At 35.5% G+C, this 17,633-nt stretch overlaps 4 protein-coding genes and 1 long non-coding RNA gene across 8 annotated transcripts; 2 read left to right on the top strand and 3 right to left on the bottom strand.

Annotated features, from left to right (window-relative positions):
• Positions 1-1,076: 1,076 nt before the first annotated feature.
• Positions 1,077-4,520, bottom strand: LOC105150637 (uncharacterized). 3 transcript variants are annotated; one of them, XM_011063854.2, is made up of 3 exons: positions 4,383-4,520; positions 3,411-3,873; positions 1,077-2,479 (listed from the first exon to the last, which is right to left on the bottom strand). In XM_011063854.2, the coding sequence occupies exons 2-3, from the start codon at positions 3,684-3,686 to the stop codon at positions 2,141-2,143; spliced, it is 615 nt and encodes a 204-aa protein (XP_011062156.1). In that variant the 5' UTR covers positions 3,687-3,873; positions 4,383-4,520; the 3' UTR covers positions 1,077-2,140. The 3 variants fall into 3 exon arrangements, with proteins under 3 accessions (XP_011062156.1, XP_087265161.1, XP_087265160.1); XM_087409035.1 differs by having other exon boundaries at positions 3,411-3,898; positions 4,383-4,469; XM_087409034.1 differs by having other exon boundaries at positions 3,411-4,399.
• Positions 4,421-8,481, top strand: LOC105150638 (uncharacterized). 2 transcript variants are annotated; one of them, XM_011063856.2, is made up of 3 exons: positions 4,421-4,663; positions 6,534-6,879; positions 7,626-8,481. In XM_011063856.2, the coding sequence occupies exons 1-3, from the start codon at positions 4,421-4,423 to the stop codon at positions 7,985-7,987; spliced, it is 951 nt and encodes a 316-aa protein (XP_011062158.1). In that variant the 3' UTR covers positions 7,988-8,481. The 2 variants fall into 2 exon arrangements, with proteins under 2 accessions (XP_011062158.1, XP_087265159.1); XM_087409033.1 differs by lacking the exon at positions 4,421-4,663 and adding an exon at positions 4,670-5,663.
• Positions 6,369-6,626, bottom strand: LOC147908739 (uncharacterized). Its single transcript, XR_015546029.1, has 2 exons — positions 6,492-6,626; positions 6,369-6,408 (listed from the first exon to the last, which is right to left on the bottom strand). It is a non-coding gene; the product is annotated as an uncharacterized LOC147908739 (long non-coding RNA).
• LOC105150636 (spliceosome associated factor 3, U4/U6 recycling protein) lies at positions 7,000-12,454 on the bottom strand. Its single transcript, XM_011063853.2, has 6 exons — positions 11,753-12,454; positions 11,476-11,660; positions 10,477-11,357; positions 9,763-10,393; positions 9,412-9,559; positions 7,000-9,245 (listed from the first exon to the last, which is right to left on the bottom strand). The coding sequence occupies exons 1-6, from the start codon at positions 12,177-12,179 to the stop codon at positions 8,806-8,808; spliced, it is 2,712 nt and encodes a 903-aa protein (XP_011062155.1). The 5' UTR covers positions 12,180-12,454; the 3' UTR covers positions 7,000-8,805.
• Positions 12,455-12,461: 7 nt separating this feature from the next.
• LOC105150635 (coiled-coil and C2 domain-containing protein 2A) lies at positions 12,462-17,227 on the top strand. The gene is made up of 3 exons (XM_011063852.2): positions 12,462-14,508; positions 15,868-16,019; positions 16,132-17,227. Exons 1-3 carry the CDS (start codon positions 12,855-12,857, stop codon positions 16,675-16,677), a joined length of 2,352 nt encoding a protein of 783 aa, XP_011062154.1. The 5' UTR covers positions 12,462-12,854; the 3' UTR covers positions 16,678-17,227.
• The last annotated feature ends 406 nt before the right edge of the window (positions 17,228-17,633 follow it).

Raw genomic sequence — 17,633 nt, 5'->3', positions numbered from 1 at the left:
CAGAACAGACAATCTCGCCGAGAAGCCCCCGTGCGATTTATTTTCTTTCCAGGATATTTGCACTTCGGCTAGTCGTTACAGCGGACGGCTCTTTCCGCTCAATTTCCGTTGTTCTCGTGAGAAAGTATTCTTATTCCGTGATACAGATGAATCCGCGCGGGACGATGAATTCGCGTGTAATGATGCGCTGTGTAGCGAGGAGGAACAATCGCGAATTGCAATATTTATCCCGTATCGCTTGACAGAGTTCTACTGGTGATATAATGCAGGATTTGCATTTTTTTCCAAAGTATAATAATTCATAAATATAAAAACTCTATATAAATCCATATAAACATAACTACATATTTTATGAGAATAACATAGATAAATATTAGAGTTATAAATGATCACGATCTTCAATATAATATTAGAATTATATAATATAATTCACAAAAGAATTTGAAAAATTAAAAATTATTGTCTACAACAAATCTGTTCTTCCTCCCTCAAGAACTATTTTAGCCAGTAACGTTGGATGGACCATCACACAGTGATGAAATTTCTGAGAGCTACAAAAGCCGGAAGCGGATGTTCGAGGAGCGTATCAAGCAAGTTGTCGACCGGAAACCGAAAGAGAGAACCCTATGGAAGGAGCGAGAGTCGCCTTTGCCGATTTGTATCTTCCTCTTGGCCAGCCTTGCCGCTTTGCTGACTTCGTCGCATAGTGCAAACTGCGGAAATATTTTCCGTCCCGTTTTAGCGATGTCTCGTGAAAGTGCAATTCGAGACATGAGTATACGGGCGCGTTTGCGTGCTCAAACGCTTTCATTGCGGCAATGTGACAGGAAGAGAAGTCCGTGAAAGGTACTGATCTTTCGTTGAGAAATGGAAAAAGCCTCTTCGTCGTTATTCTTATCTGCTTAATGGCCTACACACGTAAGATGCGTGTCAACTGATACTAATTATAGTCTGCAAAATCCTGATCTCCTGATATCTCGACTAGAAAATGTACACCAATAAAAATGTCATCTCTTGTCATTTCTTCAAAGATTTAGTCAAAAGCTAATATTTCAACAATTCATCAAAATCAGATCTGTCTTCTAAAATAATATATTTCAAATTTGTCGCGCGAAAAGAATATATTCAGTGCCCATTCCTTTTTTGCCTTTACAATATCCTTTAACATTATCCTATAATTCCATGGTTCCTTGCAGAGGAAGGAAGCTATCGATCGTCGAACCTGATTTTCACCTGAACATTCCATCGAGCATGTCGGGACATGCCAGAGAGTTTCCCTGGTATTTGGATTTCAGAAAGCAGCACTATTAATTATGGTTTGTTAATTAGTAAGTTGTTGCTGATATCTCAATCAAATTCATTATTAAGATACATTAATAATGAATGATTTTATGTATAATTTCTAAATATATTTTATATGTATACACACAGCACGATATGATCTTCAAATATAATTTCTAAAATTTTTAAGCACGACTGTATGTGTGAATACATCAAATACGATAAAGAAAGCTATGATCGATCAAAGTTAGATGTTTCTTTAAATAATACTATAATTATATATTCTTTATTAAATCAATTTATTCCAGATATGATTGCGCACCGATAACTTTCGGATTTTCAACATAACCATTCTGAAATGCTGATAATCTCCCCTAAATTAGAAAGAAAGAAAGAAAGAAAGTAAGTAAGAAACTTATTGCGAAAAATATTACTTCCACTAGGATATGAACCTGGGACATCTCAATTTTCCGGGAAGAGTGTCTTAGTCAACTCGATTATTGAGGCTTCGGAAATATTTTTCGCAAAAAATAATCCTGGCTAATATTTTTGAAATAAATTGATTTAATAAAGAATATATAATGTATTATTTGAAACATCTAAGCCAAAGCCTAAGACTCGGTCTTTGACTGATTATGGCTTTCTTTGTCGTATTTGATAATCTCTAAATATATGTGAGCAAAATATCTTTAAAATATATTGATAAAAAAGTAAAAAACAAAATTAAAATAAATAGATATAAATTAATCAATTTATAATCTCATGACAATCTATAATACAACCTACTAATACATATATATCTGTAAAAAAGATTCTTGATACAAACGTCTAACAAGAAATCCATACTGAAGTTGCGACGTCAACGGCTTCTCAAATTCATCAATCTCAATGATAGTGTTAAAAAGTCAAATTGCTCAGGATCATCCTCGCCTCGTGTCAAAGCGTGTCGCGAATGTGGATGATCGCCTCGTTCTAATAACCTACTCCCACACCGCCGATCGGCCAGAGTGCTCGCTCGGTCGGTTCTCCGAGTCGAAGTCGGGTTCAGTCGTCTAGCGACCGGTTCCGAGGTCCGGGCCCTGTTCACCGCACGGGTCTGACTCACTGTTGCGACCGATGCGAGAATAGTGCCACGGGAAAGCAGGGCCTTCGCTTCTTTCACACGAGCAGGTAAGTACGAGAACAGTCTCAATTTTATCTGAAATTATTAATAAATTTAAAAAATCATGACTAAAGATCTAAACGTTTTTGCTCTCAAGGGTTCTTTGAGTGACAAGAAGCTATTCGCTAAATCACGAAATTAAAGTATGCCTTTCACATCCCGTTGTACAGTTATTTTGTTTCGAGAAGTCTTTTATTTTCATTCATTAATTGTTCGAAAACTATTAGCACTTTTCTTCTGGAAATATAATATTAAAGCCGAAGAATTCGTAAATTTCGAATTTTCAAATCGATACATGTCGGTGAAGGATACATTAAATCATCAACAATTATGGAGATGCTATAGAATTTCTTTTATTCTTTTTTTTATTGTTTTATGTACACGCATTATTATTTACTTTCATTATCCCACAATGCTAGAGTTAGAAATGATAACAAGTGTCTAGTTCTCTTATATGAGAATACACAAGGAAAGCAATTTTATGACAAAGACTAGTTTCTAGATTTAAAGATACATTTGAAATTTAACAAAATTAAGTTCTATGTCACCTACTTTTATCTTGACTTTATTTTATAATTGAATATTTCCAGAAAAAGTAGACTAATTGTTATTTATATCTAAGAAAAAAATTTTCACGTTAAGGATGTTTTGATGGAAGGCCTCTTATCCATTTAATATTTAATATTTAATATTACATTTCCAGATATACTTTTACATTTCTGCCTTGAAGCATTTGCAAATATTTCCGTGATGGAGTAGCGTAGAGTCGAATCAACATACATAAATGAAAAAACTATGGACTATTTAAATCTGAGACGAGAATTTTAATACTAGAATGTCGCGTGGGGAGGGGGGAGGGGAGATCAGAATTAATTTATCTTCTTTTTTAATCTTACCATATGTATTCATATTGTTTTTATCTTGATCGAATATATATATATATTCATATATTTCTATAGATTCTTACCTTGACGAATATGTATCTCGCGATATCTGGGATACTACACGCGTGGAGTGTCGGTGTAATAACCGGTTCAGTGGCTCCTTCGCCATTGTGTCTCTTTTTCTCTTTCGCGTAGCTTTCGAATGTGGCATTTAAATCGCCGACTTTACGCACCTTCGTGACTCCTTTGAGCTTTGATCGCGTTGAGACAGCGATATCGATTAAGTACCAAAGTTCACGCTTACGTGACGACATAAAGTATACTCTACAGAGTACTCCGAATGAACGTAAAAATTTCATTTGACCTTGTTTGCTGCTCGTTGAATGCTTGTTCTTGCGTCTCTAACGTAACGTTGCGTTGACTGTTGCTGATCATTGTAATTCGCGTGTGCGTTTCTCCGTTATTTTTTGAGTAACGCTCGGTAATAGTGAGAGAGGTCATCAAACCTCCGCTTGGTCATTTCCATACGTGATTGTTCACCCGTAACTACATTAAATTGTTGTAATCTTCACTATTAAATAATAATGTTATTAAATAATAATGTTACAGATAACAGTAAATTAATTTTGTTTTGCCTCTAACAACGTTTGAAATAATAATAGTGAATTAATTCTGCTTTGTTTGAAACAATAATAGATTAATCATTAATGTAATCGATTGTATGTATGTACAGAACGCGCACATAGTGTATAAATAAAATAATAGCAATAAAAAAGAATCTGCTAAATGGTAATTGTTAAATACGCGAGCATGAAACAGATTGATATGTATATAACGATGAAAGTAAATTATCAAATGAAACGGCATTCTCTCCCATTCGGATAAAACGATTAGCATAGCTTCGAACCGCGTTAACGTAGCGTGAATCATTGATGTGAATACGTAACGATCCGCAGCATGGAAGAAAAATTTCGAATTCAAATGCACGTTCAAGTACACATACAAATTGCATCACAATTGCATTGCATTTGCGATCGTTCGATCGGCACTTATACCTTGATGACTCGATTTTTTATAGAGGCCGGCTCGTTTCATGACCGACATGCGTTTCCTCGTTCTTGGTCTGACATTAATTGTAAGTCTGCTAGTCGTAAGAAGAGTTTCTGCCCATGGAAGACTGATAGAGCCACCCTCGAGGGCCTCCATGTGGAGGTACGGCTTCGACACACCTCACGATTATAACGATCACGAGTGCTATTGCGGTGGGTTTACCAGGCAATGGCAACGAAATAAAGGGAAATGTGGCATTTGCGGCGATCCCTGGGATTCTCCAACGGTGAGTCTGAAAACGAAAATGCTGAATGTTAGACATCAAAAATAATATCAATTAATGTTATAGTTTCACATTCAACGAAAAATTTAATTGCTAACACCACGTATTATATTATATTATATTTGTATTGTTGAAAATACGAATATTATAACATTGATGTTATATTACTTTTAGTTAGTGTTGACTGGAGAAACATAAAACATAAAATTTTCTTATATAAATTTGGTTTCAAAGTAATCTCTTTAGATCATTCTGCAATTAAAATTTGACATACATCAATATGAATTTTGTTGTTGTTTAAAAACTAAGACTAGAATTGTAATCTGTTTAGTACACATAAGTATATACAGTATCAAGAAGTCTCATGTCTCATCATTGTGTTTCAAGATGAGCTGTTTGTCACACGACACGGCCTGCATTGGCCTTGCCGAATAATGGGAATCTGAGAGAGATTTAATTGTAATGACAATGGAAAGTCTGCGAAGGTATAAGTTATTCGCGATGATAATTCAGCTACGCTATATGTATGATTACTTCCCGACATCCCTCTTACAACACCGACTACACACCATTACGCGCGATTTTTCGCTCTGTTGACCGTAGAATATCATACAATACCGCCGTAATATCAACACGTTTCTGAAAATTATGCAGTATGAATGTGGAAGATCTGTGCGTGTCGATTGAATCTTTTACCTAAATGTTAATGAATAAAATATGTCGAAATTTAAATAGTAAAAAAAAATCATTTGGATGAGAAAGCAACTATTATAGCTTGAGATAAATGTCAAGTCGATGAAACAAATAACATGATTATAAATAACGAAATAATTATTCGATCGACTCGATAATTGTTACAGTTACAATTCTCAACGGGAAAATTTTCTCTTTCATCAGACATTTTCGTTCGGAAGGAAGTGCTGCTATAGTAGCTATGCTAACAACATTTTCGACGCTATTTGTTAGACGCTTATTCGTTTCTCCTTTTCTATCCCTAATGAAAGTGAGTGAAATGTACTTTGCTGCAAAGTGCAGTTTATTATTCTGAATTAAATGACGTGCAATGACTCGAGACACGAGAGAAAGAAATAATTACTTTCTTCGCTGTTTAATAACAGAATGGCTTCGGAACCGTGAACCGATTATTGATACATTGTTTTCCTTACAATCGTGCATCCAAGCACGCAATGAAATCATGAAATGCATTTGAAAAAAAAAAGCAAAATCTTTTAATTTTGCAAATTCTAATTCACTCCAAGTGTTTTTCATATCGCGTGAATTAATTAATATTTTATACATAATTTTGTCTCCAATTCTGTCATGTATTACAGATCGTCGAAAGTGAACTTCATTCAAATTAGGGTGATAAACAAAATTCGATCTATTCCGGATTTAATTGCGAATTAAATCATCGGATTACTGCATAAAAATTATAAACCTAGAATTTTGTTTTTACTTTGATTATGCATAGCATTGACTACAGAACTCGAAAGAAGAAAATGATGGCGGTTATTATTATAATCTCTCATAGCTTTCGTGATCTCGTGTCTCCTATTAATTCCTATTAATCGACCGCATTTTCGTTGCGAGGCTTTTTATGCGGGATGCTTGGCCTTGATACTTATGTCTGATATCGTATGGACGAAAGTAGCCCGAAACGGAAGTGAAATCTGTTTTCTTCTTTCTTTCTCTTTTATCAATATTCGCATTTATTTTCTTCTTTGCTTCATACACACGCAAACGGAGTTCTGAAAGAAAAATATCCTATACTAATGTAATATTATAGTATATATAAGATTTTATATAACGTATTAAAGTATGAAAAAGGTACATGTAAATATTCTAACTTATTCCATTTTATTTTATTTTTTAGCCACGTATTCATGAAACGGGCGGCAAATATGGGAACGGCGTGATCGTTCGGCGTTATCGGACCGGATCGGTTATACCGGTCCGTGTGGAGTTGACGGCGAACCATCACGGCTACTTCGAGTTCCGCACCTGCGCCATGACCTATCGTGATCAGGAGGTCACCCAGGAATGTCTGGACCAACACCTGCTGCATGCTGAGAATGGATCCACCCGTTATTATCCTGGTCCCGGCAACAAGGTCTTCGAGGGTTATTACAAATTACCGGAGGGTCTGACCTGCGCTCAATGCGTCTTCCAATGGCGATACATTGCCGGGAATAATTGGGGCGACTGTGGCAACGGCACAGGTACATCGATTCTCTTCGATATTTGACCACGAAATACGTATATAGCGTCACTATGAATGAAGATACATATTATGGGTTACCGAAGCATGGAAGGTCGTTGTTATTAAATTAAGACATAGATTCAAAAAAAAAAAATAAATATATTGTCTGCTAAATTTATAATAAGCCAAATGGCAACAGAGAATGAAAGTAGGTCAGAGTTCACATATGAAAGACCTGGAACAAGTATTTTACCGTGTCGCAAATAATCTAAAAACGTTTTTGTGAATTCTACCTTATATTCTTGATTCGTATATTTTAACTACGTGTGTGTGTGCGTGTGCGTGCGTGTGTGTGTGTGTGTGTATGATATATATAACAATCAGTAATCCTGCCATACATCATTAAGATTCTATCGGAGCGCTAGAAAGTGTTATTACTTTATCCTACATAATAAGAATGACTCAAGAGAGTTGCAACTCTTCTTGCATAACATCATCATTTGATGGCTTCGTTTGGTAAAGCAAAGCATGTCTAGTTTACTCCATGTGAATTAATAATTGGCACACTAACAATTCGTGATATTTTTATTATAAGAACTAAATCTGATTGATCTGGAAATAATGTGTTAGAGAATTATAGAATGATCGTAAATATTGCTTATAATGTGTGTGTGTGTGTGTATATATATATATATATATAATAAGTAAAATACTAGAATTTTTCCATACATCAAATCAAACATCAAATCATACATGGATGTTTAGGAGCGGTGGGATGTGGGCCTCAGGAAGAATTTCGAGCCTGTGCTGATATCGTCATTGGTGATAACGAGGTAACGTTACCACCAAGGCAGCCAACCAGTCCTACACCCACAGACAAATTGCCGACAGACACGAGCCCGTTGCCGAGATCTGGGCCATATTGGCTGTTTAGTGTTATCATCGCTGGTACGTGCCTGTTGGTGGTGCTGGCTGCTATGGCGTTGCTTTATACGTACTACTATCACGCTGGTAGAGCCAAAAAGTGGCTCATGGCGAGGAGACTCCTGGTGCAGGAGAGTCCGCCAGTTGCCCCACCGAGGCATAAACGACATCATCACGTATCGAACACGCAGCTTCAACTGTAGAATTGTACTCAATTGTCAGTATCGCATCCTGGAGAAAAAGTAGTTCGAAGAATTTTTCGATTCAATCAATACTCGAATCGTTATGCGAAGTACATTTTGTCTTCTAGCCTGACGTTCAAACGTGACAGACGCATACATAGTATTCACTCATGAAGAGACTGCATTTCAAGCGATATATCTTCATACTCAGCACGTACTTTTTCTCTCTTTCTCTCTCTCTCTCTTTCTCTCTCTCTTGTATATAAATATCAATAATTTTATATATATATATATATATATATATATATATATATATATGTGTGTGTGTATTAAAAGTATTTATTTTATGTAATTATTTATCTTGTGATATATTTTTTCCTTCATAATTTTTTAATACAAAACAGAAAGATTGATTTGTACCAATAGTTTAGATTTACTAATACTGAATTAATAATTATCTATCTCTATGGATCGTGGCATCTAAAACACAAGATTTTTTAGAAAAAAAAAAAGAACATTTACACATGCGTAAAAAAAAAGTTTAAAATGTAGAGCATTAATATATACGCATACATAATTGAGTACAATTTATACATTTTTTAACTTATAACGTTACGTACAGAATTTTGTAGTAACTGCACATTTGACTTTTTAATAGCACTTGTATATCATAATATACAACGCACATTTGATAAATTTTAACAGCAGATCCGTTCACTGTAACAGTATTACCACTAACATATAAGTTTTAATATTACATAATATAGCCTATATAAGTTTTTATTAAAATTAATGCGACATTAATAGACTGAGAAAAAAACATACTTGTACGATACAAGTTATTTTTTATTGAGAAACATAATCCTAAAATCTTGATTGCTCATCGATTGTGTGTGATTTCCATTTGGAGCTGCACCACCGTTATTGCTCTTTTTAACATTACGGGGAACCATAGACAATAAAATCTTGGGCACGCCAAATGCTGTACGACTCGTCGATGTTCCACCGAGTGATTTTACTTGTCCTGTATTTTCCTCTGGATTTTGAATTTTTTTGCGATCAGGCGGTTGACTTATCGCAACATTGATTACTTTGTCCTGAATCTTCATACCGTCTGTGCTCAAAAGAGCTTTTGCAGCGGTCGCTTCGTCATGATATTCAACATAAGCCAACCCTTTCGAGTGCCCATTACGGTAAGTAACTAGGCGAACTTCCTTTAAATCTCCATGAACCTTAAAAATCTCTTCCAATTTTTCTTTTGTCATTGTAAGTGGAAGTCCTTAAACATAATATTGAATGCAGGAGTGATATTACCAGAAAATTATTCAGAGAATTTGAAAATATATGATTTGATTAAACGTAAAAAGATTGCGCAGAAAAACACAGAAAAAAATAATTCTAATTAATTGTTGCGCGTATATGATTTGTTGATAAACATGTCATACCTTTAACAAAGAGTTTGTTCTTTTCAAGCGTAGAGCGATATTTAAATATTGAACTTCTGGTATTCTTGTTAGAATCACATTTTGAAATAAACATAGGACGTCCTTTTATAGGTGTTCTATCTAATTTCAAAGCTTCTTTCACAGCTTCCTAAAACAGTAGATTAAATAATTATGTCTTTATTTTAATATTTCAAAATTTTAAGGCAAGATATGAAATTAAATGATAAATTATAATGATAATTATAATTTATGCGTATATTTCAACGAGTATCTTTTTTACTTATTCACACTTAGCTACATTTTCATTTAAAGTTTATTAAACAAATTTATTAAATGTTAAAATATACGTACTGTACTACTTAATTGTATATAGCAATATCCTTTGCTACGTCCTTTGTAATCTTTAATCATTCTGAACAACGTTATCGGTTCAATGGATTTTAGAACATCTCTTACTTCGTCTTCGGTCGTGGTGTAATCTAAATTACTGACAAAAATTGTAATACTATCATCTACTTCATGCTGACTATCTTTATCATCTATATCTTCATCCTCGATCATTTTAAAACCAGGTGGTGGTACGACTTCTGGTTTTGATTTCTTTTGATCATTTGTTGTCTTCTTATCAGTATTCAAGATATTTGCTCGTAATTTTGGTTTCAGTCGGACATCAGTTTTTACGATTTTCGATGGGGAACTTCCTAAATTTTTCCACTTGCCATCATCAATCTTTCTCTTACTCGTCATTTTCTTATCTTGTGTGGACAATTCACTCTGAGAAAGATCTTGCGCTTTTTGCCTTTCTGTCATAATTTTATCGAGCTTCTCCTTCGTTTTTGCTTCACAGAACTCCATTTGCTCCAAAGTTCCTTTATCACGCTCAAAATCTATCCACGAATTCGCTATACTTTCTGGCCAATCTTGTGTGGAACTTAAGGCTTTCTGGTACAGTTTTCTTAAATGCTTTGAATCTCCGTAACTTCTATAAATAAATTAGAAAAATGCTTAAAAAAAATAGAACTAAGTTATAAATATAAAAGTCATTATTATATTTAAATATATTACTTTTCTAGAATTATGTATTCCAACCAGTAAGAAGCTGTTGCAGAATGCTCCTGCGAAAGAATATCAGCCCATAATCTTCTAGTTTGTTCCATATTATCTGCTTGTATCGCTTCAAATCTTGCCCAATATTGTAAGATAACGCAATTGGGATCGCCATCCAAACCAAAGTATTTTGCCAGATGCTCACACGCTCTGTTAAACGTTTTACGAATAACATCCAGATATTTATCCCTCTCTTCGTCAGGATATTGATCGAGTCTGCGCCGCAGACATTCAAGATACATAATCCACAGATTACGATAATCTTCTGCTGTTGAAAACCCAGCGGACAAGGCATTCTCGAATAGCGTTTGTATTTCTGATATATGTTTGTCCCATTTCTCATACGATCTCATCCATTTTTGCCAAACTATTGAGCACCAAGGAATGTTCCTCGATGCTCTTTGATAAATTGGATCTAGTTCGCGCTCAAGTCTTGATTCATTTTCTAGATAAGCGATATAATCCAACCAAATCGATGTTTCTAAATAATTTAGATCAGTTATTGCTCTCTCATATAGAATTCTAATAAGATCTGAGTTATTTTGTTTCATGTATAACAAATATCCTTTATAAGCGTCAAGTAGTTCATTTTGGTTTTGTGCAGAGATAAGCTTCTCCTCATAAGGAAGAAACGACTTTAATTTAGCAGAACTCTGTTGAAAGCATTTCGAAATGGATTTCTCATAGGTATCTACTTCTGTATTATATTTTGCGCACCATGATTGATATTCCTCATATGTCTTATCCATGTCTAAAAGAGAATTAGATAATTGACGTTTGAATAAACTTACAATGCGTTCCAATTGAGCCTTGTTTTTTCTTTTTTCAGTATCATCATCCTAAAACATAAATATAGAACAAAGGATGTAAATATAAATACAATATAAGAAAAAGAAAAACATTATGTCAAATGGAAAGTTTGTTTCTGTTATATTTACTTCAATATGTATCTCTTACCAATGGCAATAGAGAAGCAAATAATATATTCTCATATTCACGATATGCTTCCCATATTATCGCTCCTTTTGTGACATGCATTCCAACAACAGCCAATGCACGTTCAAAGAGTTGACGAACTTTCTCTTCATCCTTGCCTATGTAGCCAATGCTGAACTGTAAGTATTCCAACCATACTTCCACAGCTAAAAATACACAGTTACAGTATTATGATCTCCTTGTCTGTACAAATAATGGTTTTAAATTTATGACTTAAGGAAATCAAGGAAAAACTTACATACATAATCCTGGACAGCTCGCTCACATAGTTTAACTACTTCAGTCTTCTGATCATCGGTAGTCGCTAACTTGATCTCGTCACTTATCCAAGCAAGCCAGAGCTCGGGGCTCAGCGGATATAAGTTGCTCATATTGTTCCTGGCGGCTCGCAAACGGTCAAGTTCGCCCATTGTGTGCAATTTGTTAATCAGAGTTACATGACTGGAATAGTCGTACGGGTTTGTCGATAAGGAAGCTTCCAGGACTTTCACCTCGGCCTCGTTAGCATCCTCATCATCATCCTCGTCGTCATCATCGTCGCTGTTGGATTTGATCTCCACTACTTCCTTGTCGGATTTTTCCTCCGTTTCGCTCGTCACCATCTCTTCCTCGTCCGAGCCTCCTGGAGAAACTTCCTCGTTCACGGCATCCATCTCCTCGTCCATTCTCGCAATTCAAGCTCACTTAACGTCTTTACAATCAATTACCAATGAAGTCCGTTAATTCATTTAATATCATCAATCTGCTGTCACAAACTGGATGAGAAAGGTTATGTTTTCGTGTCTTTTTCCTTTTTTTGCCATTATTCGGTGCCGCTCTCTCGATCAATCGTTGATACGTGTTTTTATCGATGGAGCATATTTATACAAATTCATTTGAAGCGACTTTATGAGATGTCGCTATTTGTTCGATTGAACGCTATCAGCTGTCAGGCTGTCAGCTGTCACAAGGATCGTTGCCATGGAAACCGAAGACGCCAAAACAAACATTTATTTGCGTTTATTTAGGTCCCGTTGATTACAGGCACAGTATAAGTCTGTTTGTTATATAATTGAAGTTTTTTTAATAATTGAACTAGTATATATATTCTTTGTACTTAAAATAAGTATACACTTGATATTGTGCAAAAGTGAAAAGAAAAGTTCTACTAAAGTACAGTGCAATAATAAAGAACTTTATGTTTACAATTTTAGAAATTTTTATATTGTTAAAAGTTAAATAATAAATAACAGCTGCCGTAAAATAATAAATAACATATGCCGTAAGGCGTAAATAAATCACGTGGGAATTAAAGTGTACCTTGGGAGTAAAAATCCTTTCTTTTTTCTTATAATCGCGACATGTCTTCCTCTGACATTGATTTTATAACAGGATCCGCACGAGGCTCGCAAGACAAAACTGAGGAAGATTTTAGTCTCTGCTACGCGTATCCCGTGATCGATGACAATCAGAAAACGAACGAAGTGCTTATGAAGAGCAAGAGAACCGTGCGAGTGTCGAACAGTAAAAACACGTCGGTCGAGGATGGACTTTACGTTTCCGAGAATCCATTCACTGACAAGATAGTCAAGCCTTATCGGCTCGACAACGTCAAATCGCTAGACTATGAATCACAGCCGCGATTTCGTGGGAAACTCGTCGAGATCGCGGTGCGAGACGTCTGCATTCACGCGCCACGCGAGGAAGATCGACCCGGGACGATCCCCGAGATCGTCTCGGTCTCGTTGCTTTTCAAAAGAACGCTGGTATTCACGGCAAACGGTCCATTCAATCGGAAGCTGTACAAATTATTCATGAGAAATTCCGAATACCACAATCTCTCGATACAGGTGCACGCCCGACACGGGATGTCCTGCGTGCTTCCATTACCGTTGCCCCAGCGTAGCGTTAGAGACTACAAGGTAGAGATAGATTTCGCGATCAGCAACAGCTCGGGTAGAATATACGACGGGACTGTCGTTTGCACTATCTCTCTGTCGACAGACGATAGCAGCGAGCTGGAGGAGAGCAATGCTTATCTTTATAGACCGAGCAACGATCCGAATGATCCACAGAACAGTCTTTCCTTATTGCGACCTCACACACGTTCCACCAGCAAGAAAGATGTCAAGTACTTTCTGCTGATGGACCCGGCTCTGGTTTTCAATACGGATGTCGGCGTGATTCGCAAAGCGTCGTCGCGTGAATCGGAACCGCCAGCTATCGTCGTAACCGAGCAGTCAGCATTCTCCCTACTGGACGTGTCTCTGAAGAATTTGTTCCAGGCTAGCCGGCCGCTCAGGCCGTCCTCCAGCACTCGCAGGCATCACACCATAGGGAGAACAATTCTCGCAGTCACTATCTTGCGAGGGGTGGAGGTGCCAGTGAGGGAGGAATCGGCGCTGGTTACTCCTCTATTGGAGGTAGAATGGGGCAACGTCGTTCACACAACCGCGACGGCAGAGGGGCCAGCACCTATCTGGCAACAGACCATGCACTTTGAATTGCCGAGGCAGAACGGTGAACATTGCGTAAAATTCCGTCTGTACGATCAGCATCCCGTCTGGGGTCAGCAGTGGCTTGGTGAAGCGAGAATACCTTTGGAAAGTCACAGGAATTATCAAGAGCTTGAACGATGGGTCGCTTTGTCCCCTCTGTTTAGTCCCGTATTGTCGTTCGGCTACGTGCAAGCCAGTCCGGGTCGCTCGCACACCCGGATCTACGTGCTGATGAAGATGGAGCAGCCCGGCAATGCCAAGTCTTTGGAAGCTAACGCCATCGATACTTTGTTAAAGGGAATCCAACGCTGCCTGGCGATGCCTTACAAAATAACCGGTGTAGAGACTCCCGACGACGCTGCACGACTCACTATGCTTCTACCGTCTTTGCCAATGTACTATGGCCCGGTCCCGCCGCGCCAGGCTTTAAACGTGAACAAGGTGGATCACTATGGCAGAGCAGCTTTGCTGGCAACATTGCTGCAAGGTTTCGGTTTGCAGTCGTATGTATTGCTAGGTATGTTATTATGCAATTAACCAAACCATACTGAAAAAAATCACATTACGAAGTTACATAACGAAATCGTGTGATTGAAACAAGTATATCACATAACTGATTGTTCCAAATTAGTGCATGATTTTTTAAAATCATGTAATCAAAAAGAATATAAATCACGTAACGGATCGTTTCAAATCAGTACGTGATTTTTTAAAATTACACAATTTGAAAAATCATACGATGATGTCTTTTTCTTCTATTTCCAACATTTAATTATTTAAAATTTGATAACTATAAAATAATATGATAAATAAAAAATTATTTCTAATATCATGTAATTTTTCTATTTCGTTATATAACTTTGTCACGTGAATTTTTTCAGTAGGGAAGTTGTGTTTCAAAATTCATTGCCAGTGCAAAAAATTTATAGTGCACGTAGTATGAACTATAAATTTTTAGCCTAGCAGAGAATTTTAAAAATCAAACACAATCCAAAAGTCTATCTAAAACAAATTTTATTAAATGCTTGTTAAGGAAGTTCTCGCATTTAATGAAATATAAGTCAAGTCTATAATATACGTGTAATACATATATTAATAATATCAATAATATCTAGAAAAAAATTTTATTTACTGTATCATTTTGAAGATATTCAATTCTAAATTTATAGAATTTTATATTACAAGTTGAAGATATAATCTTATTCTGTAATTATTCTCTTTCAAATTAAGACACTTGCGTATAAGACAGCAATTTAAAAATTGTTATAATTATAAAGTAAATACTTAAGTTTGTTCTTGTAAAGTTTTATTTAAACTTTTTGATTTTATTTTGTCATTTTTAAAATATTTAGTAACACATAAAATTAGCAATAATTATATATAATAACATAAGATATTGTTAGTAATCTTTTTATTCCATTATTTTTAATTGTCTATTGACTAGGAAGTAGCGCGAGAACCTCCTTAAGTACAAATTTCTCGACAAAAAGGCACTAAATTTGTAAATTCTATTATATTCAATAAAGTCAGTAAATTGGTAGCAGATATACAACAAAATCCGCTGACGTAACATGACAAATTGTCATGCAAAACTTGTTGACAGTTTGATAGCAAATTGACGACAACAAATGAAAATCAAAATCAAAATTGACTGAAATTTTGCTCGGTTGTCTACGTACGCAAGCTTTGATAGCAATACTTAAACTTGTTGTCGACATAGACATGTATTAGGTATCACCAATTTTACTCTACTCTACTGCGGAGATTTTTTATACCAATTTGGCGATAATTTGCTATCAATTTGTTTTCTGAGCAACTACGCTATCATTTTTGTATCGATTTGCATTTTATTCAAAGCATATATTCGTGGACATAGGTTCTTCACAAATAAGCCGATGGACCGCATTTGTTTTAAGCATCGAGAAAAACGACATCGTCCTGTGGGATCCCGAGATCGGGGATCGTTATAAATTGAGTGACAGTCGCTGTTCGTTGATGAAAGTATCTCGCTTGATCAATCACTCTGGCGTTAGTATAAAAAAATTAATTAATTTTTCCAATCACAAGTTTACATTCCTTTCCCACTTCGTGATCTCTTAATTTTTTATTTTACAATTTTATAACAGTCTCGCTATTGTAGATATGGGAGAATATGCAGAGGTCTATTTTACCTCACAATTTAAGATACAACGTGACGATGAGCAAAGATTGGCGGCCACTCGTGTCTGTCGCCACATCAATCAGCAATCGATCCGCTCAAACGTCGGAACCAACAGTGATACAGATACCCGAGGAAGATGCGCAAGAAAAGGAAAGCGCATCGGAAATGGAGCAATACTTACGAGACAAATTGTCCGGCTGGCGTAGCGCTCTTGGTTTAACAACGATATTTAATCGTCATGCAGTCAACGTTTTGCGAAGCTTTGTTTCCGACATTCCGAATGATATGACGCGTCAAGTGGACAAAAGGGACTTGAAACAATTGTACAGAGCTTATCACACACATGGTTTCCTTCTGAACCTGCGTCAGACTACCCTTGATGAACTGGCGGAGCAAATAGCCGCTACGAAGGTTCACAATATCACGGGTCCAGTCGAATTTGCTCTTGTTTGTCATATACAACGGTACATTGGCAAGACATGTTCGATATGGTTGGCTCTAGCGATTTTACGGAGTCGTGGTTAATAATTTCGTATGATGAAGATATTTAAAATATCTTCAATCGACACGTCTAATAATAAAATAAATAATTGTAAATATTATTTAATCACAACTCAAACTAAAAAAAAAATTGTTTCTTAAAGAGTGAATGGGTCTTGTTTGCAAATTACGCTGATAAAATGTGATGTAAATAATTGCTAGACTGATAAATAAGAGGGAAACAATAGGAAAGATTAAACATATTTCAGTTTATATTCAAACATTTAGTCGTTCGAAGTTATTGTTCCTCAATATTTTATCTTCCCCATTTTTACGAGAAAGATTACGGTTTAATATACAGCGATTTTTTTTTTATATGTCTATATGATGCAATCTTATTAACTATGTAAAATATTTGTTTTAGAGTAATTTTATTAACTTTAAGATGTATATAATAAAAGAACATAAAAAAACAATTATTTTATATATAATATTTGATATGTAATAATTAAAAGTCAAAAATTAATAAATACTTTGTGAAAGATTTTTTTTATCGAAAGGATAAATAAACGTAAGCTGTAAAGAATTAACACAATGCATTTCTTTGTTTTAACGCATTGCGCAGCAACGCGATTTTTATAACAATTGTATGATCCATTACATATTATAATAATGATATACACGTATTTAAGTAAACACATTAACAATATAATAGAATAACCTAATTATCTAAGAGAAATATATTATGAGGAAACACACGATCCCCGCGCAAATGAACATAATCCATCGTCGCAAATGATTATCTTGTAATTTATTCAATTGCTAATTGTTATTTGTAAATTTTGTTGATATGAGAATATAAATTGTACATTGTATAAAGACGGATTAATCATGATTTATAACGTACGAACAATTACGGTGGTTTTTTTGTCACTTTTTGCCACATTTTTCTGTTCTTTGCCATTTTTTTTTCATTACTATGATTTTTTAAATTGCTGTTA

The sequence above is a fragment of the Acromyrmex echinatior genome, chromosome 8, assembly GCF_024713525.1.
Source record: "Acromyrmex echinatior isolate Ae372 chromosome 8, ASM2471352v2, whole genome shotgun sequence".
NCBI lineage: Eukaryota > Metazoa > Arthropoda > Insecta > Hymenoptera > Formicidae > Acromyrmex > Acromyrmex echinatior.
The sequence above is the reverse complement of the archived record's forward strand: the minus strand, read 5'-3'. Positions and strand labels throughout refer to the sequence as shown.